Source organism: Narcine bancroftii, chromosome 8, assembly GCF_036971445.1.
Source record: "Narcine bancroftii isolate sNarBan1 chromosome 8, sNarBan1.hap1, whole genome shotgun sequence".
Taxonomy (NCBI): Eukaryota; Metazoa; Chordata; class Chondrichthyes; order Torpediniformes; family Narcinidae; genus Narcine; species Narcine bancroftii.
Genome location: NC_091476.1, coordinates 84,304,039 through 84,328,302, shown reverse-complemented (window position 1 = coordinate 84,328,302; position 24,264 = coordinate 84,304,039). Strand labels below are relative to the sequence as shown.

Genomic DNA, 24,264 nt, shown 5'->3' with positions numbered 1-24,264 from the left:
CTCAAACTACAGGGGAATCACGCTGCTCTCCATTGCAGGCAAATTCTTCACTAGGATTCTCCTAAATAGAATAATACCTAGTGTGGCCGAGAATGTTCTCCCAGAATCACAGTGCGGCTTTCGCGCAAACAGAGGAACTACTGACATGGTCTTTTTCCTCAGACAGCTCCAAGTGCAGAGAACAAAACAAAGGACTCTACATCACCTTTATTGACCTCACCAAAGCCTTCGACACCGTGAGCAGGAAAGGGCTTTGGCAAATACTAGAGCGCCTCAACATGGTTATCCAACTGCACAAAAATCAACAAGGTCTAGTCAGATACAGCAATGAGTTCTCTGAACCCTTCTGCATTAACAATGGCGTGAAGCAAGGCTGCGTTCTCGCACTAACCCTCTTTTCAATCTTCTTCAGCATGATGCTGAACCAAGCCATGAAAGACCTCAACAATGAATACGCTATTTACCTCCAGTACCGCACGGATGGCAGTCTCTTCAATCTGAGGCGCCTGCAAGCTCACACCAAGACACAAGAGCAACTTGTCCGTGAACTACTCTTTGCAGACGATCCCGCTTTAGTTGCCCATTCAGAGCCAGCTCTTCAGCGCTTGACGTCCTTTTTGCGGAAACTGCCAAAATGTTTGGCCTGGAAGTCAGCCTGAAGAAAACTGAGGTCTTCCATCAGCCAGCTCCCCACCATGACTACCAGCCCCCCCACATCTCCATCGGGCACACAAAACTCAAAACGGTCAACCAGTTTACCTATCTCGGCTGCACCATTTCATCGGATGCAAGGATCGACAACGAGATAGACAACAGACTCGCCAAGGCAAATAGCGCCTTTGGAAGACTCCACAAAAGAGTCTGGAAAAACAACCAACTGAAAAACCTCACAAAGATTAACATATACAGAGCCGTTGTCATACCCACACTCCTGTTCGGCTCCGAATCATGGGTCCTCTACCAGCATCACCTAAGGCTCCTAGAACGCTTCCACCAGCGTTGTCTCGGCTCCATCCTCAACATTCATTGGAGCGACTTCATCTCTAACATCGAAGTACTCAAGATGGCAGAGGCCGACAGCATCGAATCCACGCTGCTGAAGATCCAACTGCGCTGGGTAGGTCACGTCTCCAGAATGGAGGACCATCGCCTTCCCAAGATCGCATTATATGGCGAGCTCTCCACTGGCCACCGTAACAGAGGTGCACCAAAGAAGAGGTACAAGGACTGCCTAAAGAAATCTCTTGGTGCTTGTCACATTGACCACCGCCAGTGGGCTGATATCGCCTCCAACTGTGCATCTTGGTGCCTAACAGTTCGGCGGGCAGCAACCTCCTTTGAAGAAGACCGCAGAACCCACCTCACTGACAAAAGACAAAGGAGGAAAAACCCAACACCCAACCCCAACCAACCAATTTTCCCCTGCAACCGCTGCAACCGTGTCTGCCTGTCCCGCATCGGACTTGTCAGCCACAAACGAGCCTGCAGCTGACGTGGACATTTACCCTTCCATAAATCTTCATCTGCGAAGCCAAGCCAAAGAAAGAATGGACTATGTGAAAAGTTCAATAGATGTGAGATATAGGCTAGTTCAGTATAATTTTATTCATCAGTTATATTTGATACCATAAAAAATTGCATAAAATGAACCATACTTATTTAGATTTATGTTTCAGGTGTGGACAAGAAGTTGGTACATTTCTGCATTCAACTTGGCAGTGTTCCACAGTTAAACCTTTTTGGTTTGCAATAGGGATTTTTTTAGAACAATTAATGAGGGTAAAATTCCCACAGAATCCAATGTTATTTTTACTGGGATATATTAGTGAGGTAAAACCTAAATTAAAACTGAATATGTATCAAGTGAAATTTGTTCAAATTGCTTTGGCAATAGCTTGAAAATGTATTGCTATAACTTGGAAATCGGATATTGGTTTGGGAATGGAGAGATGGCATGCAGGAGTTAAGAGTTGTATTCCACTTGAGAAAATTATTTATGATTTAAGAGATAAATACCATATATTTTAGAAAATATGGTCTGCATATTTAGAAAATGTGGGTATTAATATTTAAATGAATCTCGAACATTCCCTTTCTCTTATAGATCTCTATAAGAGTGAAATATTTCTGTTATGGTTCTCTTGTGCTGTTTTTCCTTTTTTTGTGTTGGTAGGGGGTTGGATGGAGAAGGGTTGGGGGAGGGTGGAAGGTAATTTCTAGTTTACTTTATTTTCTTTCTTTGTGTATATATCACATATATTGGAGTTGAATTTGAAATATTGTAAATGTTTATTTTGTGGTTTTAAAATTTTAAATAAAGGATATTTTATCTGGATATTTTCAATTTTCTCCCCATTTAAAAAATAGTCTGCCCATTTATTTTTTTCTTCCCAATTGCATGTCCGTACACTTTCCGACATTGTATTTCATTTGCCACTTTGCTGGCCATTCTCCTAATCTAAATCCTTCTGCAACCTCCCTGCTTTCCTCACCACTACCTGCTCCTCAACCTACTTTTATTTCATCTGCAAACTTAGCCACAATGCCATTCATTCCATAATCTAAATAATTAATATACAATGTAAAAAGAAGCAGCCCCAACACTGACCCCTGTGGAACATCAGGAGTAACTCGCAGCCAACCAGGACATAATCCCTGTATTCCAACTCTCTGCTTCCTGCCAATCACCCAATGGTTGACTCACGCCAGTATGTTTCCTATTCTACCTTGGACTCTTATCTTGTTAAGTACCCTCATGTGCAGCACCTTGTCAAAGACTTTCTGAAAATCTAAATGCACAACATCCACTGCCTCTTCTTTATCCAGCCTGCTTGTCACTTCTTCAAAGATTTCCAATAGATTTGTGAAGCAAGATTTTCCCTAAAGGAAACTATGCTGGCTTTAGTCTATCTTGTCATGTGCCTCCAAATACTCCGTAACCTCATCCATGACAATCGACTCCAACATCTTCCCAACTACTAACATCAGGCTATAACCTATAATTTCCTTTCTGCTGCCTCCCTCCCTTCCTAAATAGTGGGGTGACATTTGTGATTTTACAATCCTTTGGGACCATAACAGAATTTATTTATTCCTGAAATTATCAATGCCTTCACAATCTCTACTGCTTATTCTTTCAGAACCCAAGCATGAAATCCATCTGGTCCGGGAGACTTATCCACCTTGGTACCATTCATCTTTCTGAGGACCTTCTTCCTTGAAATAGTAACTGTACTCTGCACTCATTTCCCTTCCCTGATACCCTTCAACATCTGGCCCACTGCTAATGTCTTTCACAGTGGACTGATGCAAAATATTCACTTCGTTCTTCTGCCATCTCCTGGTCTCCCATTGTTATTTCTCCAGCATCATTTTCTAGTGATACTCTATCTACTCTCACCTCTCTTTTACTCTTATACACTTGAATTTAAATATAAATTTAAATTAATTTTTAAAATTTGAATTTTAATTTTAAATTTAGACATACAGCATGGTAGCAGGTCATTTTGGCCCACGAGTCCGTGCCACCCAATTTGCACCCAATTACCCTACTCCTCCCGGTATGTTTTGAACAGTGGGAGGAAACCAGATCCCTTTGGGAAAACTCACACAGACATAGGGAGAACCTACAAACTCCTTACAGACAGCGTGAGATTCGAACCTCAGTCCCGATCGATGGTGATGTAAAGGCGTGGTAATCGCTACACCAACCGTGCCGCCCTAAAGAAGAAGTTTTTTATATCCTCTTTGATATTATTTGCTAGGCTACTTTCAGACTTCACCTTTTCCCTTGAGTTTTTTAGTTACCTTCTGCAATGTTTTAAAAGCTTCCCAATCCTCTGTTGTCCCACTAATATTTGCTTCTTTCTATGCCCTCTTTTGTTTTCACCTTGGCTTTGACTTCCTTTGTCAGCCACAGTTGTGACATTTTTCTATTTAAATACTTCCTCTTACTTGATATGCATTTGTCCTGCACCTTCTCCATTTCCTGCAGAACTTCGATCCATTACTGCTCTACCATCCTCCCTAGTAGGGCCTCCTTCCACTCTACGTTGGCCAGTTCCTCTCTCATGCCTCTGAATTCCCTTTACTCCACTCAAATACCAACACATCTTACTTTAGTTTCTCTTTGTTAAATCTCAAATTGAACTCATCATATTGTGGTCACAGCCCCATAATGGTTCCTTTACTCTTAAACTCTCTAATCACCTCTGGTGCATTAAACAACACCCAATCCAGTACAGCTGATTCCCTAGTGGCTCAAGATGCTCTAAAAAGCAATCTCGTAGATTTCTACAAATTCTCTCTCTTGAGATCCAGTCCCAACCTGGTCTTCCTAATCTATTTGCAAATTGCCATTTATTCTGAAAACTGTCCCACTGTAAATGGTTGGATTACCCAGGGCTTTCTTGATTTGATAAATAAAGCATAACTAAAATGTAAGCAGAAATAATTCATGACAGGCAATACACAGAAGTGCTGGAGAAACTCAGCAGGTCACCCAGCACCCTTAGGAAGTCAAAGCCAATCAATGTTTCAGGCCTGTGTCCTTTGTCAGGAATCTGGAAAAACATAGATGCCCAAATAAAAAGGAGGGGGAGGAGAGGAGGATTGGAGGGGAAAGAGGAGGAGCACAGGCAACAGGTCATAGGTAGATACAGATGGGAGGGTATAAGAGAAAGAAGTCATGAAGGAGAGGGCAGAGAGGTCAGAAGAAGAAGGAAAGGGTGGAAAGTGGAGGAAAGGAGGCAGAGGGGTAAGAAAAGAGAGAGACCAGGAAGTAAGCTAATGGAAGAGGATATGGATGTTGTCTGGTTAGAGATGCTGGGGTGTTGTTCCTCCAAATTGCTATTGACAGAGATGTCAGTGATGTGTGGAATTTAAATGCCTGCCCACTAAGTAGTAATTTCTGTTGCAGCAGACAAGTGTGAAGATGCTCAATGAAACGATCTGCTAGTCTGTGTCCAGTCTTTCGATGTAGAGCTGGCCTCAACAGGAGCACCAGATGCAGTAAATAACACTTTGCAAATTCACAAGTGAAGGGCTGCTTCACTTGGAAGGACTGCTTTGGGATCCAAATAGTAGTGAGAGAGGAAGAGTGGTGTAAATGTAGCTCTTCTCGTTGTCACAGGGGTGGGTAACAAGGGGAAAATTAGTGGGAAGGTTTGTGTGGGTGAGTAATTCCGGAGGGAGTGCTGTCTGCAGAAGGGGGTAGCGGAGAAAAGAGGAGGATGTGCCTGGTGGGGTGGGTGGGATCCCCTTGCTAGTGGCGGAAATTATGGAGTGTAATATATTGGATGCAAAGGCTGGTGGGCTGATAGAAGAGGTCAAGGGAAACCCTATCCTTATTACATGGGGTGGAGGTGGGGGGGGTTGCAACAAGGAAATAAAGGAGATGTGGGTAAGGGGTGAGTAAATGGCAGTAGAGGGGAAGTCTCGTTTCCTTAAGGAGGATGTCTTGGATGCCTTTAAATGGAAAGCCTCATCCTGGGAGCAGTTGTGGCAGAGAAGTAAAAATTGAGATAAAGGATTTGAATCTTAATGGGTGACAGTGTGGGAAGGCATAGCAGTTAGCGCAATGCTGTTTTAGTACCAGCGATTGGGACTGGAGTTCAAATCCCTGCTGGGTTTTTTTTGAATATTTTATTTTGAGAATTTTCAAGTCACATGCAGTCAAAATGAAGAATAATAAAGAAAACATCAATATCCACAATATTAACAAAATAATACAAATCTTGATCCACACGTTGATATTAAATAAAGTGAGAAAAAAAAGAAGTCAAAATGTGATTCAATTATTATAAAGAAAGAAAAATGACTAACAATACTAAAAAGGGAGAAAAAGCAAATAGAATAATAGAGAGAAAGAACAAAATAAGAGGAACTCTTCCACCTCCTAAGAAACAAGAAGAAGAAAAAGTGAGAAAAGAGAACGAATAAGAAAAAAGAAAAGATTAGCTTCACTCCGGATTAACCCCACTACCATCAAGGGGCAAGTAACCTGACTTAGAATCCTTGGTGCTGTAAGTTCCGATGGGGGTGGGGGGGGTGGGTATGAATTCCATATTCTTGAAAATATCTCATACCTGTTTCAGAGGTAATAGGTGATCATCTCCATGGGAACACAATGATACATTTCTATCTTCCAGTGGGCTAAGCCTAGTTGGGAATCAGATTTCCAAGTAACTCCTAAGCATTTCCTGGCCATTGTTAAAGCGAGCTTAATGAATTTTAATTGATATTTCGACAGCCTCATTTTAGGTCTTACATCTTCTAAATTAGCAATAAAAATAATTTAGGTGCCTGAGGGTATCGGTATCGAATTCCAGTAATGTTTTCCAGGCGATTACCCAAATCTTCCCAGAAAGGCCTCACTTTGGGGCATGACCAGGCTGAATGCAAGAAAGTACCTATTTCTTGACCACATCAAAAATATTTGTCTGATATTTCTGATTTCATTTTATGTACTTTTGTGGAGCTGATGCAAGAAGTTATATTGTACCAGCCAATACCTTACGTTAATCATACTGTCCCAACATGTCAGACCAGCAAAATGGATCAATTTCTACACCCAAATCTGATTCCCACCTTTGTCTTCATTTTTCGAGCCATTGCTTAGGGGTTCCCACTGGAAGTAAGGAATACATTTTTGAAATAAATTTTTTTGTGCTCCTCTTTGGAACCAGAGTCTCTATTTTTCTATACTGTGGTAGGGTTAGAGCTGGACCTAATTTGTAATCCTGTGCAGTTTGCAAGGAGTTGTATGTCCTCCCCATGTCTGCGTGGGTTTTCCCTGGGGGCTCTGGTTTCCTCGCACTATTCAAAAATGTATCGGGGGTTGTAGGTTAATTGGGTGCAATTGGGCGGCACGGGCTTGTGGGCCGGAAGGGCCTGTTACCGTGCTGAATGTCTAAATAAAAAAGTAGTCAAGGTAACTGTGGGAGTTGGTGGGTTTACAGAAGATGTCTGTTGAGAGTTTGTCTCCTGAGATGGAGACAGAGAGATCAAGAAAGGAGAGAGAGACCAAATGAATTTGAGGCCAGGGTGAAAGATGACAGCAAAGTGGATAAAGTTGATGAGCTCATCATGGGTTCAGAAGGCAGCACTGATAGAGTCACTTGCCTCCCACTAAATTGGCCATTCAATGTCCTGGGGTTTGGCTTTTCACCCTTGACCACTTCTATCTAGGACACTGAACGCTTTCACACTTGCAAGGGGTTAGGACTGTTCTACCTTCTACCAGTGACGTCATGACACATCGAGTGATGATGGACCTGCCCTAAATCCTGTTCAATGTATTATGATCTTATATTTGAACAAAAATAATCATGCCTAATTATAACCTAATTAAGCTTTATGTACAGCACCGTATGAGCTCATTATTGTTGTGGTTTCGACCTATATAAATCTTTATAAGGGACTGTGTGAAAGTGCAAGCAATAAATAGCAATAGCGGACAATTTATGCAGCATGGGAAAATTGGTAGTGCTATCGAGCACAATTTATACAGCGTAAGAAAGTTGGTAGCAGTATCGCATACAATTTATAAATACCATGGGAAAAAGTGATGGCGGACCTGCCCTCCCAGAATACCATGCTGTATGCACGGCTGCATGGAGGGGTTTCTCTGCTTCACAGCATTCTCATAAGTCAGGTCCGCCATCGCTTTTTCCCACAGTCTTTATAAATTGTGAACTATAGCACTACCAGCTTTCCCACGCTGTCTAAAAATTGTTCACTATTGCTATTTATTTCCCTTCTCTTTCTCTCGTTGTGACTTTCCCATGTCAAAACTTATACCTACAATTTAATCTTTTCTCCCTTCACATTCCGGCACTCACACAAAATCCTGGGTCATTTCAATCCCACAATGCAATTGCCTATTCTACACTTGCCTGATTGCAATGCTGTATTGTACTAGCGGGAATTGTACTAGCAATCGAGGCTATCAATCCCTGGTGTGAGATGACTTCATCTGATGCTGGCATTGAGACAAGTTTCCTTTCACACTAGACACTTTAAAGGCTAATTGGCCATTAATTCCTGGGACCACTTGTGAAAGGGGCTACAGACGGAGTTAAGAATTGAGGGGCCTTGTCTGCATAGGCTTGTGGCACGGATTACTCCGCAAAGCCAACAAAATGCAGGGTTCGCTGGGAACCATTTCTACCCCTTGAACTTGGGGAAAATGGGATGAATCAAAGGAGCAGTTATTGAGACTGAGAATATTCTTCCAGGAGGAGTGTGGTGGTGGAAGGGGACTTGTTTACTTGGATGTTTTTGGTGAAAGTGAGGCTGTGCATCCCGGTAAATTGGAAGTTGTGAAGGTGATGTAAGGCATGTGAGATGTCCTGGATGTAGGTGGGAGTATTCACAATATGTTCCAATGATGAAAGATGGGACAGAAACCCACGTACCTAGTGCACAAACAATGGAATAAAGCTGCCCGGCGGACTTAGCAGATGGAAGCACAAAAATGAAGGCATTAAAGTGTCTTGTAGAAGTGTAACAAATTGATTCTAATGCATGCAAGTAAAAGAATACCCATCTTTGACGTAACAAGGAGAAAAGGGGGCACAATAAATTGAATAAAATATCCAAGTCCAAAAGACTGCACTTTCAGTAGATATCACTGAAAAGTCATGAACTGATACTGATCCTGGAACTAGAACAAAATGACTCATGGAACGACATTGAGTTAAACAGTAAGGTCTGCAGATACTGGGATCGAGTGCAATAACAATGTCGGTGAAACTCAGCAGGTCACACAGCATCCATCAGAAGTCAAAGGTAACCAATGTTTCAGGACTGGGCGCTTCGTCAGGTACAAGGAACAAGATGCAGGCACCAGAACAGAAAGGTGGGGGAGGGGGAGCAGAGGAGGAAGCACAGGCTAAAAGGTATGGGGTAATAGGTGGATGCAGGTGGGAGGATAAAAGGGAAATAAGCTGAGAAATGATCGGGGAGAGGGTAGCTCTGATGGGAAGAGGATGAGGAGCTCAAGGAAAGGAGGCATAGGGGTAGAGAATGAGAGAGATGAGGGGGTGCGATTAAGAGAAATTGGAGCAGTCCATGTTAATGTTGGAGAATGCTAGGATGGAAAACAATTTGTGGGTCACCACTGTTTGGCAGTGCATAAGGCCAAGGACAGACATGACAGTGTGGGAATGGGGTGTGGAATTAAAATAATTGGCCACTGGGAATACTCCCCATTTCTTCTTACGCTTAATAATAACAGCATTGGTGTTGCCTCCTGCCCCTATGGTGAGCTCATCAACTTTATCAGCTTTGCTGTCAACTTTCAACCTTACCTCAAATTTACTTGGACCATCTCTGGCAACACTGCTCCCACATTTCTTGACTTCACTGTTCCCTTCTGCTCCCAGGAGGCGATCTTCCATTCTGGAACACCTGAGATGTCCTCCAGCTTCATAAAACATGGTTTCCCCTCTACTGCTATGAACTCAGCCCTCACCCACACCACCATGATCTCTCAAACATCTGCCCTGATCCCTTCCATCCGAGAGACAAGGACAGGATTCCATGTCCTCACTTACCAGCCCATTAACCTCCACTTCCAACATATAATCCTCCGCAATTTTCATCACCAACAGGGATTCAACCATCAGACACATCTTCCCCTCTCTGTTTTCCATAAGGATTGCTTTATTAAGGGCTTTCTCATTCACTTATCCCTTGCCACAAATGCCCCCTCGGCACCTACCTCTGTGAAAAGAAATGCTGCCTTGCACTTGCACCTACACCCCCTCCCTCACCAGATTTCTGAATGGACAATGAAACTATGGATACCACGTCACTTTTTCTCTTTTCTTTGCACTAGTTATTTATTTTTTAAATCTTGTATTTATGTAATTGTAATTTATTGTACCTTGTAATTTTTCACCTTGTTCTGCACAATACTGCTGCCACAAAACCACAAATTCATGATACATGTTTATGACAGTAAACCTCATTCTGATTCCTTACAATCACAGTGTCTGCAGACTTTCATGTTTCACTGGAGTCATTCACTGTATCCAGTGCTCCTGACATGGCCTCTACATTGGGGAGACTGAGAGATCGCTTCGTTGATCACCTTTACAGATAATAGCAACAGCAGGTGGCTAACCATTTTAATTCCATGCTCCATTCTTACACCAACATGCCTATCCATGTCCTCATGCACTGACAAACCAAAGCTTTCAGCAAAATGGAGAAACAACACTTAATATTCTGTCTGGGAACTCTCCAACCAGATGACATTAACATACACTTCTCCAATTTCCATAAATCAGCGTTCCGGGTTTTGTTGACTGGGTGTGGCCATCATTATACTTGTGTGCATGTGCAAGTGCCGGCTGGAGAATGTGCGGTGCGTTCGTGTATTGGAGTCCCGGCAGGAGCATGTGCAGTGCGTCCATGTATTGGAGTCCCGGCTGGAGCATGTGCAGTGCGTCCGTGTATTGGAGTCCTGGCTGAAGCATGTGCGGTGCGTCGTCCATGTATTGGAGTCCCAGCTGGAGCATGTGCGGTGCATCCGCGTATTGGCGTCTCGGCTGGAGCATGTGCAGTGCGTCCGTGTATTGGAGTCCCAGCTGGAGCATGTGCAGTGCGTCCTTGTATTGGGAGTCCCGGCTGGAGCATGTGCAGTGCGTCCGTGTATTGGAGTCCTGGCTGAAGCATGTGCAGTGCGTCCGTGTATTGGAGTCCTGGCTGAAGCATGTGCGGTGCGTCGTCCATGTATTGGAGTCCCAGCTGGAGCATGTGCGGTGCATCCGCGTATTGGCGTCTCGGCTGGAGCATGTGCAGTGCGTCCGTGTATTGGAGTCCCGGCTGGAGCATGTGCAGTGCGTCCTTGTATTGGGAGTCCCGGCTGGAGCATACACGGTAGTGCAGAGCGTGAATTGGGATCCAAAAGAGTATTATATACAACATGGCGGCGTAGAGGAGGATGAGTGAAACACTCATAATTTTCACTGACCGTTTTCACAGATGTAACTTTGTATTCACGGAGCTTTAAATGTTATTGGATGTTTATACAGACTTTATTTTAATGTTAAAGTAGATAGTTACAAGTTTGTGTGTTAAATAAAGGATTTAAAAACATCTGGGCTTGTATTAGAAATAACTGAAACACGTCACGAACAAGTATCTCACCTAGCCTCCAAGCAACTATTCATTGGATTGAAGTTGTTACACCCTCCCTTCTGTATCTTTCTTTCCCTATCCTTCTACCTCCTTTCCTACACCTCCCCACCCCTTCCCTTCCTTCTCCTATCAGCCGCCCTTTTTAAGCCTCTGGCCTCTCCCCTTATAACCTCTCAGCATTTTCTCTTCCTCCCTCCCACCTGTATCCATCTTACCTGCTAGTCCAAGTTGCCTCCCCTTCCTCCTCTTCCTCTCCTCCATTCCCCCCCCTCCTTTTATACAGGCTCCTGTCTGTTTTTTTTTCTTATACCTGGTGAAGGGCTCAGTCAGAAATGTTGGTTACCATTTACCCTTTAGTTGTATATTGCACAAGGAATGACATATATCTGTGCAGGGTGGTGCTTAGATTTAAACAGAGAGGTGGGCCAGCAAATGGTTACACCAAGATGTTCATGGAAATAAGAACAAAATAAAACTTTGGAAAAGTAAAAGGAATTGGAAGAAAGAGAGAAACTCGTGCTGCTCTATGTGCCACCTCTCCACCTACTATTTGGATGGAGCAGCTTGAAACTGCAAAAGTCAAGTTGCTGTCTCTCCATTGGCTCCTGAAGGGAGGTGCTAGTGGGGAAACATGGTACCAGACACAGATCTGTTGAGAAAGCTGGTCTTTGTACTGGCAGGTAAGCACTCCCTGGAAGGCATATGAAGGGGAGAAAAGTCCTGGAGAAGTATCTCAAATAGATTTGCAGTAAATGGAGGGGTCAGGGCAGTGTGGGTTTAGTCAGAGAGGGCAAGGAGAGTGAAATTATGACGAGTGGCAATTGAAGAGTAGAGAGAGTGAATGGTGAGTTGATAAGATGTGGAAAAAGGCAGGCTTTTACATTCCCAACCTGGGTCCAGTCCTGACATATTGAGCAATTGCAAGACGATATTTAACATATTTAACAAAGGACTATATATACTGTAATCTGCAGCGAAGTGCACACTGCTGGAGGAACCTTGCAGGTCGAGCAGCATCAATGGAGGAAAAGGGATAGTCCCTCTGCCTTAACAAATGCTGCCTCGCTGGCTGAGTTCTCCCACAGTATGGTTCTGCTTTAAAATATTTAACAATTTTAAACCTGCCTGCCACCTGTTTCCCACCTGACCTCTGATCAGAGTGAAGCAAATAACCCAATGAACAGGCAACAAATTGCGGTTTTTAAAAAAATTCATCCCAGCTCTGCCTAATCAATGCTTGAATACAAGATGAAAATCGAGAACTACTATCGAAACACAGTGCGTGTTCATCGATCTGGTGCTGAGACACTTCTGCAAGTAACGATTTCTGAAGACATTGTCAATCAACACTGACATTCAAAGTCAATCACCTCACACCTCTAGTTAATGGCGAATAATCCAACAGACCCCACTCCTGCACCGCAGCAGCGCGAGGATCGAAACCTCAAAACTAACTTTCCCACAGAATATTCCTCACACAGACACAACAAACTGTCTCATTCACCCTTTTCCTACCCTCTCTTCAGATTTATTGTCAGAGTACGGACATAACATCACATACAACTCTGAGATTCCCTTTTCCTGCAGGCACAGCAGAATTATCACTAAATGGTCATACAAAAATGAACTACACCCAGCATGAACATTTCCTAAACTACTTCAATTTTTCAGGAAAGATTCAAGAGTTCACATCACGACACAGTTAGATGCCAGCAGATGTTTCCATTTTCTGATGAACTATCTGACACTCTCCTAGTTACACCTGCCTTCTCCCTCGAGTTCTCCATGCAGTATGCTGCCAACTGTACTTTTATTTTTAATACAGACCATTAAGAGCAACATGATGTAGTTTAGAGTTACAAGACAGAATGCAGTGTTACTCCCATGATCACATCTGAGTTGGCCCTCCAATGGTGCGGTTTGTGCTACGTAGGGATTTTGTGCCACAAAACCATTTAGTGTGAAATACATTGGGCTTATTAACATTTCCAAGAGAGCCACTGTTGGGTATTCCTACGACTCACACTCAGGTAATGACATCTCAGCATCTAATTAATCAGCAATGCAGTGGGTACCAGATAAAGGATCACTGTACCTGGCTTTGGCATTACGCTTGTCACAGAATGAGGAATTTTTTCATTAATGAGCTCCACACATTCACTGGGAAAAAATCCAACCTGCGGGTCAAATAAAGACATGAATAAGATATTGTAATTCTCACTGCTAATTCACACATTTAAATTTCCAAGGAACGTACAAATGTTGCTGAATGCAAACCGTGTTGTTCGTTTATTAGATCAAAATAACTGAACTTTCTTTTGGAATTCTATCTCCTATAAAATGAAAAGAAAACAGAAAATGCTGAGGATATCCAGGTCAGGCAGCAAGTACAGAATGAAAAGTAGATGATGGTTCCAAATCTGCTGATAACTCTCACAGCATTTTCAATCTCTGCTTCACAATTCAGGTTTAAGTTGGAAGTTCATTCTCATTTGACTGTACATATTACAACCTGATGAAACAGCGTTTCTCTGGTCCACTGTGCACACACACAATATACAGCACATAAACATCACACATGTACATAAAGATAGTATATAAAATATATGTAAATATTTTTGAATAATTTACTTGTTCAAGAGAGACCCAAGGTGACAGTATACCATTCATTAATCTCACAGTCTGAGGGAAGAAGCTACTTCCCAGCCTCAGTTCTGATTTTGATTAATTCTAGGATTAATTTGGTTTTCCCTTGGCCGTGTCATAGGCTCCAACAACGAACAGCCAAACTAAGCCACTAGTGAGACCTCACTTGGAGAATTGTGAGCAGTTTTGGGCTCCTCATTTCAGAAAAGATGTACTGACATTAGAGAGGGTTCCAAGGAGGTCCACAAGGATGATTCTGGGAATAAAAGGATTATCATATGAGGAGCGTTTGACAGCTCTTGGCCTGTATTTATTGGAATTTAGAAGAAAGAGGAGGGATCTCATTGAAACATTTCAAATATTGAAAGGAATGGACAATGTCGAAAGGTTGTTTCCCATGGTGGGATTGTCTAGGACAAGAGAGCACAACCTTAAGATTGAAAGGCATCCATTTAGAACAGAGGTGTAAAGGAATTTCTTCAGCCTGAAAGTGGTAAATCTGTGGAATTTGTTGCCGCAAATAGATGTGGAGGCCAAAACATTGGGTCTATAGGTTCTTTATTTGCCAGGGCTTCAAAGAATATGGGGAAAAGGTCGGGCAGTGGGGCTGAGTGGGAAAATTGATCAGCTCATGATTAAATGATGTTTTGAATACCCTATTCCTGCTCCAAGGTCTTATGGTCTAATGTCTAACATGTTGACAGGTGTGTCAGTAAGACAGTAACTGGTCTGCTCTGAGCCAGCAAACATTTCGTTCATGGGCATAAAACTGGTAGATTCAAGTGTGAATGAGATTTGAGCTGTTCCCTATTGCAGATTTCATGAGGCTGTATAGGGGAACGGAGAAGCCAGTGGAGGTGATGTTTTCTAATGGAGCCAATAAAACTTGACAGTGGGCAGAGGGAAGACTGGATCAGCTCAAAATGTCTTGGAGACTGCAAATCACCGTTGGAGAGAGATGTGGAGGTCGGCTGCCTGAAGGACAGTTGGTGCCTGAACTAGATTTCAGGCCGATTCAGGCTGCACCTTTTAAACTGTGAAAAAGTGTGTTTGCACACTGACACCAATTAAAAGCCAGAGAAGCATCACAAACACCCAACTGTACAAGCTCAATATTCCCCACCTTTCTGCATGTCAAGTGCACAGAGTACCCATAACCAAAAATGTGGAATTCATGTTACCTGCAGAGCTCTGTCAGTAATCAATAACATCTACTTTAGTGTTGAAATTGGATGACAAAAAGAACTTAAAAACAGTGGTCTGAAATTAAATATCTAGGTATTAAAGTTTTGTTTGTAGCGATCTACTGCCTCTTAAGGTTTCAGTATTTGGAAGTGATTTTCCAAGCAGCATAATTCAAAAGCAGATAAGTTTAAACCTGATCTATCGTCAGTTGAACCTATGCAGAGGAAATCAATTGGCCGAGTAGTTTGAATGCCACGCACCCACTCCGCCCACTTGTAGCTCAAACTATCCAGTAACACTGACTTCTCAGCCATCCTATGTAACAATCCCAGCATGAGACTATCTCCCCCGAAAAACTAATTCATGATATAAAGAAAATATGCTGATGTTTGCAATCTGACTTTGAGTAAACAGCAAATATTTGCAGCAATTCTGGTATTCTTCACTGTTATATTCCACTTCATAAAAGCCTCTCTAATATTCTAGAGACCTATAAATTATTCTTTCCAACTTCCAATGCTTTACAATCTAGGTGGGTTTCCTGCATATTAAGAGATGGATCGTTAAGTGTTTTTTTTTGGCCTATGGAAGGAATTTTGGCTGATAATGCCAATGACTCGAATATCCATTAAACAGTCAGGCAGAGCTTCAGTTCACAACCCATGAAAGACAGCATCTCCTCTAGCATTACACTGCTGTAATTGTCAGTCACCAGCGCTGTACCGACCACAATTGTTGACATGCCTGATATTAGTGCTGAGACCCTTGTTGTTTGTGATACATGGATTTCAATGGAGGACAAATGTTGGTGGCACAGTGAGTAGTGACGAAGGTTGTTTATGTTTACAGAGGGATGCAGCTCAGATGAAATTCAATCCTGACTTGTGAGATGATGCATTTCGGATGGTCATATGACATATGACATATGGTTAGGGGCTAAGGAATGCTGACGATCAGAGGGATGTTGGTGTTCAAATCCATAATTCCTGAGAAGTGGCAATCCAGGTCTTCGTTGGCTAAAGCCTAGAATAGACTTTGAACTTTTTATTACCACTCCACAAGACACTGTTTGGGTTGCACTCGGAGTGTTGAGTGCAGATCTGGTCATCACACTATTGGAAGGATGTGGTGGTGCTGTAAAATGCAGAGAAAAGTCACCAGGATGTTGCCTGGATGGGAATAATTTGGTTATGGGGTCATTGGACAGACTGGGCTTTTTTCCCAGGAGGAAAGGAGGTTGAGAAGTGACCTGATAGAAGTATCTAATGTTACGAGCAGCATCGATTGGGTAAGCAGTCACAATTCTTTTCCCATGGTAGGGATATCGAAAACAAGAAAGTAACATTTTCAGACAAGATGTGGGAATTTTACAGTAGATCTTCAGATAAGTTTTATTTTATGTAGTTTATATCTGGCCACCGAGACAGAGGTGCACCAAAGAAGAGGTACAAGGACTGCTTAAAGAAATCTCTTGGTGCCTGCCACATTGACCACCGCCAGTGGGCTGATATCACCTCCAACCGTGCATCTTGGTGCCTCACAGTTCGGCGGGCAGCAACCTCCTTTGAAAAAGACCGCAGAGCCCACCTCACTGACAAAAGACAAAGGAGAAAAAACCCAATACCCAACCCCAACCAACCAATTTTCCCTTGCAACCACTGCAACCGTGCCTGCCTGTCCCGCATCGGACTTATCAGTCGCCAACGAGCCTGCAGCAGACGTGGACATACCCCTCCATAAATCTTCGTCCGCGAAGCCAAGTCAAAGAAAAGAAAGAAAAGAAATATCTGGAAAATATTACTAGATAATGTAATGGAATCAGATACAATTTGTACTTTTAAAAGCACTTGAAATGATCTGCCATTGAAGGCTTTGGGCCAATGCTGGGAGTAGGAGCAGGTCAGCAGGACTAGTGAGGAGAAGGGCCGGCACAGTCTTGAAGGGCCAAATGACCTGTTTTCAGTACAGTAGCATTCGATGGGATGAATTGTCAAAGTTGTTCCCCAGGGCAAAAGCGTCATACAATTGAGGGGAGGCCACGATTTTAAGAAGAAGGGAGGACTTGAGCTATGTGGGTCCAATTTTTTACACGGTGAGTGGGTGCCTGGAACGGGATGACAGGAGTAGTTATGGAAGCAGATATTATAGTAGTGTTTTAGAGGTTCCTGGATAAACACATGAACATGAAGGGTAGGGAGGAATATCTATCTGGGGCAGAGTTTTAGCTTGATCTGGACGTTCAAATCACGTTAAGCACAGACATGTAGGTTGAAGAACCTGTACCTGTGGTGTACTGTTCTATGATTTAATATTGATGGGAACCCTCTGGCTGGCATGGGCCAAATGACCTGTTTTTGTGCTCTATGACTCTAGAAGTTAAATTGAATAAATCAGTCAATCCACTCATGAGAAAGATTTTAAATTGTAACTCTGTAATGAAGCTGCCAGAAATTTCTCATACGTAATGCTTTAACAGACACTGATGAAGACGGAAACATGGGACATTTCACAATAAAAATGAATACTGTTCTCACGGGAATATGCAACATAACTTCGAACAAATTAATCTTTTTGAGCATTCAGGAGGCAGTTCTGATTAAAAAACAAGAATAAATGGGAAGCAAAAGTGCACATACAGCATTAGGAGATAAGTATGTGCATTTAGGGCAGGAAATACCATATTGTTATTCAAGATATGTAACGCAAAACAGTAAACGAGCTTTATTCATTCACTGTAATAAACTGGGACAGGCTCAACTTAACATTACATTTAACAAAAAGTTCATTCAAACTTAGATAAGTTGGCAGAAACCAATATAAGGCACAGTGTATGACAGGATGCCAGACGCTGTCCATTCAGAGAATCCCCCCCACACAAGAACATTTTGCACAATGGCCTTACCTGAAACCCATGCTTTCCCCTCCACCATGTGGTATCTTCTTTGGGAGGCATGTCGATAACAGACACAATATCTCCTACCTAGAAAACATGGAACATACAAGGCTTCATTAACACTTATGCTAGCACATTGGACATTATTTTCTTTTCAATCAGCATCATTACTTATGTGTGATAAATCTGGTCAAATAACAACAAGGCAATATATCTGTGCAATAAAGACCTCAACCATGGCATTATAAAAGCCAAAAGGAGCCAGGAAATGACCTTGGAGAACAGGATTAAGAGAATCCCGAGGTACTTTAAATGTACATTAAAAATAAGGGCACCATGGTTGGCATAGCGGTTAGTGCAACACCTTTACAGCATCAGCGATCGGGACTGGACTTGGGTCCGCTGACTGTAAGGAGTTTGTACGTTCTTCCTGTGTCTGCATGGGTTTTCCCCAGGGACTCCAGTTTTCTCTCACCCTTCAAAATGTACCGTGGATGTAGGTTAATTGGGGGTAAATTTGACAGTATGAACTTGTGGGTTGAAATGGCCTGTTACCGTGCTATAAGTCTAAATTAAAATTAAATTCAGGAGTGGGTAGGATCATTCAAGGAGTTATGTGCTCTCATCTTAGATTCTCTAGGAAACAGTCACTATTCATCTATCTATCCCCCACATGTCTTTTTAGAAGACAATAAGATCCCTTCTTAACCTCCTACACTCCAAGAAAAAAGGCCCATTATCTGATACTAATTGCCAATATCTAATATAAAGCTTCCTACTTTTTCCAGATCAAACCTTCAATTTCCTCCACCAAATTTCCCCAATTAACCATCTTTGCTTTTCACCCAGTGACATGCTACCTCTTACTAACCTGCCTTTAAATGCGACTTATAGCAAGTCCTGTCTGACATGATTGAACCTGGCCTCGACAGATTTTAGACCCCGAGTCAGGAAAAGACTGCAGCAGGATACAGAAAAATTTGAGGGAAATCAGGATGGCAAAAAGTAGACATGAGGTATGCTTTGGCAGATAAGGTAAAGGAGAATAATTAGATTGTACAATTATATTAATGGCATAGGAGTAACGAGGGAGAGAGAGTCGGGCAACTTAAAGATCAATGTCGTCATTTATAGGAGGTGAGCAAGGTGTTAAACGAATATTTCTCATCGCTTTTTCCAATGGAGATGGACATGAAAGTTTGGCAGTAATATCTTGAAGAGGATCTACCTTATAGGTGATGAGGTGCTGGAGATCTTAAAACAGATTAATCCCTGGGCCTGATCAAATATATTCTAAGAACTGGGAAAGAAATTGTGAGGGCCCTAGCATTTATCAGCTCAGAGTGAGGCGCTGGATGATTGGAGGGTGGCTAATGTGCTTTTATTTAAGACTAGTGGTGTGCCTCAGGGATCGATGCTGGGACCTTTGTCGTTTGTCATAAAATACTCAAGCACCATTGAAACGCACTTACTGTAACTGTGAATATCATATCAGACCAGGTATTATTTATTGTATGTAATAAAACAGAAATGTAATATTACACTAAATGCCTTTAGTTTGCCACAAGGCAAAGTTTGACCAGCACCCATTTTAGTCTGAGAAGAAAAAGCCAAAAAGAGTCCACCCGGAGTAACTGAATGTGTGTGGATTCACCTCCAGCGCTCCAGCAACCTCTGGAGCTGCATAAGACTCCAGTCCAGTTCAAATCATTTTCACCTTGGGCCCAGATCCAAACCTTCAACATAATGAGGAAGTCTTCAGCACCCAGGGCCTTCAGGAGCCCTCCTTGCCCTCAGCATCCTCTCGAATCCTGGTTTCGATATCTGGTTCCCAGGAGGCAGTCTCAAGCAGCGTGCAGCCTGGTGCGAAAACCTTTTGACCTCATATCAACAGCCTGCAAGCCTGTCTGAGTTCCTCGCCCTCAATTTGCCCACAGCTCACCACCTCTGTGCGTCCTTCAGCTGTGGACCTCCTCGCTTGTCTTCCATTGGAGTCACCATCCTTAGGGTCATCTCCTCTGCTTCTTCTTCTCAACATGGGTTTTTAATCTTTTTTAAATTTAGACATAGCACCATAACAGGCCCTTTTGGCCCACAAGCCCATGCAGCCCAATTGCACCAGAGCCCCCAGTACGTTTTGAATGGTGGGAGGAAACTGGAACATCCAGAGGAAACTCATGCAGACACGAGGAGAATGTACAAACTCCTTATAAACAGCATGGGATTTGAACACAGGTCCTGATCGCTGGCACTGTAATAGCGCTGTGCTAACTGTACTGCCGGGGGTTGTTCTCCCCATTACTAGTGCCCTACATTAATAAGGCCACTGCTGAAAACAAGCACCACCATCATGAGCCCAGACCCCACTGTCGCAGGATTTTAAATAAAATACCATCGGCTCCAAAGCCTGCAGGAGACATAGGCAGTTGGACTGGATGGCAGGACCCTGTGAGGCATGTTGTGTCTCTGCTCCCTGCTCTCCCTGGGTCCACACTAGCATCAGCTCTGCTGTTACAGCAGTTCCCAAGCACTGACATAGTTATATTTATTAATATTTAATATATAAATATTTATCTAATCCATCCATCCATTTATTTTTTAATAATTATTAATATTCATTATCTATCTATATATTTACTACCATTTGCCATACCGGGGTAATTTAATGTCTTCTTTTGTAGTTGGTGTACAAAACCATATTACACTACAGCACAGAAACAGGCCATTCTATTCTGTGCCAGTGGCATTCACATCCAGAGTGACGAAGTGTTTTAAAAGGCTGGTATTGAAGCATATCAGGTCCAGTCTGAGCAGCGACATGGACCTATTCTAATTTGCCTGGTGCAGCAACAGGACTACGACAGATGCCATTTCACTGGCTCTTCACAAAGCACTGGAACACCTGGACAATAAATGTGCTGATCAGGATCAACTTTATTGACTCCAGTTCAACATTCAACACCACAATCTCCTCAAAGTGCAAACTTCAAGACCGGGGCCTCAATACCTCACTTGTGTAATTGGATGCTGGATTTCCTCACCCTCAGATCCCAACAATCCCAAGAACACCTCTGCCACAATCTCCATCTGAAAAATCTACATGGAATGATCCCATCAGAGAGCAACAGCAAACCTCAAGGATCCATACCAGCCAGGGCATGCTCTGTTCTCACAGCTACCATCAGAAAAGGGTTATACGTGACACAAGACCTGTTCCACTGGATTCATGAACAGCTGGCACCCTTCCACCATCGTACTCCTAAATAACAGATTCAATCACTCTCATTTAAGAACATGACAGAATATTTATATTTTTTATGTATTTGCATAGTTTCTTTCTTGTTTACATTTCTCTCATTTGTATACACATTTTTGACTTGAGTATAGTTTCCAGCCTTTCTCAACCATTTTTTGGCTAAGGCCCCCTTAGGACTCTGCTCAAAGTTTATGGATCCCCTTCCCTGTGAAGCAGCTGAGTATCGGTTTCTTTCCTACTTCTCTCCTACAGTCTAAATAAAAATAATTTATGTTACATGAGGTGAAAAGAAAACAAGGCTCTTATTTAAATATGCTGTGGTCCCCGGGTAGGGGGGAGGGGGAGATAAGGCCCCGTTGAAAATTACTGGTTTATACCACCAATAAGTAGGAATTCAGCCGTGTCCGCATAAAGAAAAGAATCTCAGGGTTGTATGTGATGTCATGTATGTACTCTGACAATAAATTTGAACTTGAATTTGATCTTGGGTAAATAGTCAGTCTTTTTTTCCAGGATTATGGAGGTTTAATAGGGGAGGATAGGTTAGGTCGCTACGGTTGGCATAGCGGTTAGCACAATGCCTTTACAGTGCCAGCAATTTGGAATAGCATTCGAATCCCACACTCTCTCTAAGGAGTTTGCACATTCTCCCCTTGTCTGTGTGGGTTTTCCCCAGGGGCTCCAGTTTCCTCTCACTGTTTGAAAAGTACCGGGGGCGTAACTTGGGAATGGGCTCGAGGGCTGAAATGCCTTATCACCATGTTGTATGCATGAATAACTGTCTAAAACTAGAGGGCATGTGTTTCAGATGTGAGGGGAGAAATTTAAAGGAGATCTGAGAGGTACGTTTGGTTATAAGGACTGAGCTACTGAGGAGGTGGTCCAGAGAGAAACTATAATGATATTGAAGGCATTGGATAGGAAAAGCCTGGTGCAGGAAAAGTGGATTAGCAAGATACGAATTACAGTCAGGATGAGATGGGCTAAAGGGTCCTTGTCATACTGCACAGCTCCATGATTCCACCATGCATAAAGGTGTGCTCTTCCCATTTACAAGACATTAATTGAAGAAATCGGTGATTATAAAACATCTTCAGACTGTGAAATAGAAAGTTAAATGCAAAAACACAAGTTTGCAATCCCTCATTACTTAAGAGTTGTTTTAGATGACAACCCACCTCAAAGGACAGCTCATCTGCTGCCTGTGCAATGTATCGTTTAATCACGTGTGCAGCAGCGATGGCAGGAACATTGATGGAGGACTCTTCATGTACCAGTAGATGGTTACCTTTGTTATCTATCTGTGAAAAGATTCAGCAATCATCAAGAGAAGGGAGTTGCCAGTAAATAACTATATACTAAAATGAAACAACACGTTAAAGAATATACAGTCCAAACAAATCAAATACTTCCATAAAATGTCAGTATTGGTCAAACAAATTTCATTCTTTTTGTGTTCCTGTAAAGAATTCCTGCAGCAAGTGAAAGCCAAGACCCTGGCTAACCAGGCAAAGCCTATCACCTCAACTGGAAGATCAGAGGCCAACTTAATGTTGCTAAACTCAGACTGGATGATAGTGGGAACACTCAAGTAAATTCAGAGCTGCTGTTCTCAAACAGTGATTCAAAAATCACTATTTCCTGTCAATCATAACAGTCCATAGTCATAGGTGAGAACATGGTCAGTTATAATTGGTTCACTAATGTCCGACAGGGGGGAGATCGCCATACTTACCTGGTCCAGTTTCCACATAACTCCTGACATACAGCTCCGTGGTTGACTCTTATCTACTCTTTGAAATAGCCTAGGAAGCCATTCAGCTGTGACAAAACATGAGAGAGCCAACAAGGAGTAAAACTGGATGGATTTGTGGTTGGGGTCATGGTGTAGCAGGGAAGGCTTCAGGTTTCTAGATTGTTGGACTCTGTTCCAGGGAAGGTGGGATCTTTATCGATGGGATAGATTGCATCTGAACTGGAAAAGGAGTAATATCCTTGTGGGTAGGTTTGTTAGTCTTGTCCTAATGGATTTAAACTAGATTTGCAGGGGGAGGGGAACCAGAATGTGAGAGCAGTTAGTGAGAAGGAGGAGAATAAAGGTCACACGAGGACTGTATGCATAGACAGAAATCAAAGGTTTGTACGTGATAGTAATTTTCTCAGGAGTATGTATTTTAATGCGAGGAGTATTGTTAGAAAGGCTGACGATTTTAGGGTGTGGATTAACACATGGGATTACGACATTATTGCTATTAGTGAGAATTGATTGAAGAAGGGGCAGGACTGGCATCTCAATGTTCCGGGGTTCTGATGCTTCAGATGTAATAGAGGAAGAGGGATGAAAGGGGGAGGAGTGGCATTGCTAGTCAGGGAAAATATCTCAGCTGTGCAAAATCTGCACAGTCAGGAGGGTTCGTCTACAGAGACTATCTGGGTGGAGTTGAGGAATGGGAAAGGTGTGACCTTACTGATAGGGTTGTATTATAGACTGCCCATAGTCAGTGAACTGGAGGAGCAAATCTGTAGAGAGGTAGCAGACTGATGTAAGAGCAGAAAGCTGTGAAAGTAGATTTTAACTTCCCAAATATTGACTGGGACTCGCATACTGTAAAAGGGCTGGATGGCTTGGAGTTTGTCAAATGTGTTCAGGTAAGTTTTCTAAATCAATATGTAGAGGTATCAATGAGAGAGCATGCAGTACCTGACCTCCTAATAATGAGCCAGTTGGGTCAGGTGACCATAATGTCATTAGCTTCAAGTTGATTATGGAAAAGGATAAGCCTGGCCCTCATACTGCGATTCTAAATTGGAGAAAGAATCTAGGCAGAGTGGATTGGGATATTTTTTTTTCTGGCAAGGGTGAGTTAAGTAAGTGGATGGCCTTCAAAGGCAAAATCTTGAGAGTGGAGAGTTTGCATGTTCCTGTTAAGATTAACGGCAAAGTTAACAGGCATAGGAAACCCCGGTTTTCTGTGATATTGGCGATCTAGTTAAGAAGGTGTATAGCAAGTATAAGCAACAAGGAGCTAATGATGTATTGAAGAGATACAGAAAATGCTTAAGAAGGAATCAGGAAGGCAAAAAGAAAACGAGGTTTTTGGCAGGTAATGTGAAGGTAAACCCAAAGGGTTTCTAC

General features: G+C 42.6%; 1 protein-coding gene across 11 annotated transcripts in view; it reads right to left on the bottom strand.

Annotated features, from left to right (window-relative positions):
* Positions 1 to 24,264, bottom strand: part of arhgap32b (Rho GTPase activating protein 32b) — a 618,422-nt gene that overhangs the window by 158,167 nt on the left and 435,991 nt on the right. For all 11 annotated transcript variants that reach the window (XM_069894391.1, XM_069894400.1, XM_069894389.1 and 8 more), the window contains 3 exons: positions 22,307 to 22,429; positions 17,882 to 17,959; positions 13,244 to 13,325 (listed from right to left, as the gene is read on the bottom strand). In XM_069894391.1, the coding sequence (XP_069750492.1) occupies positions 13,244 to 13,325; positions 17,882 to 17,959; positions 22,307 to 22,429 (283 nt within the window). The remainder of the gene's footprint in view (positions 1 to 13,243; positions 13,326 to 17,881; positions 17,960 to 22,306; positions 22,430 to 24,264) is intronic.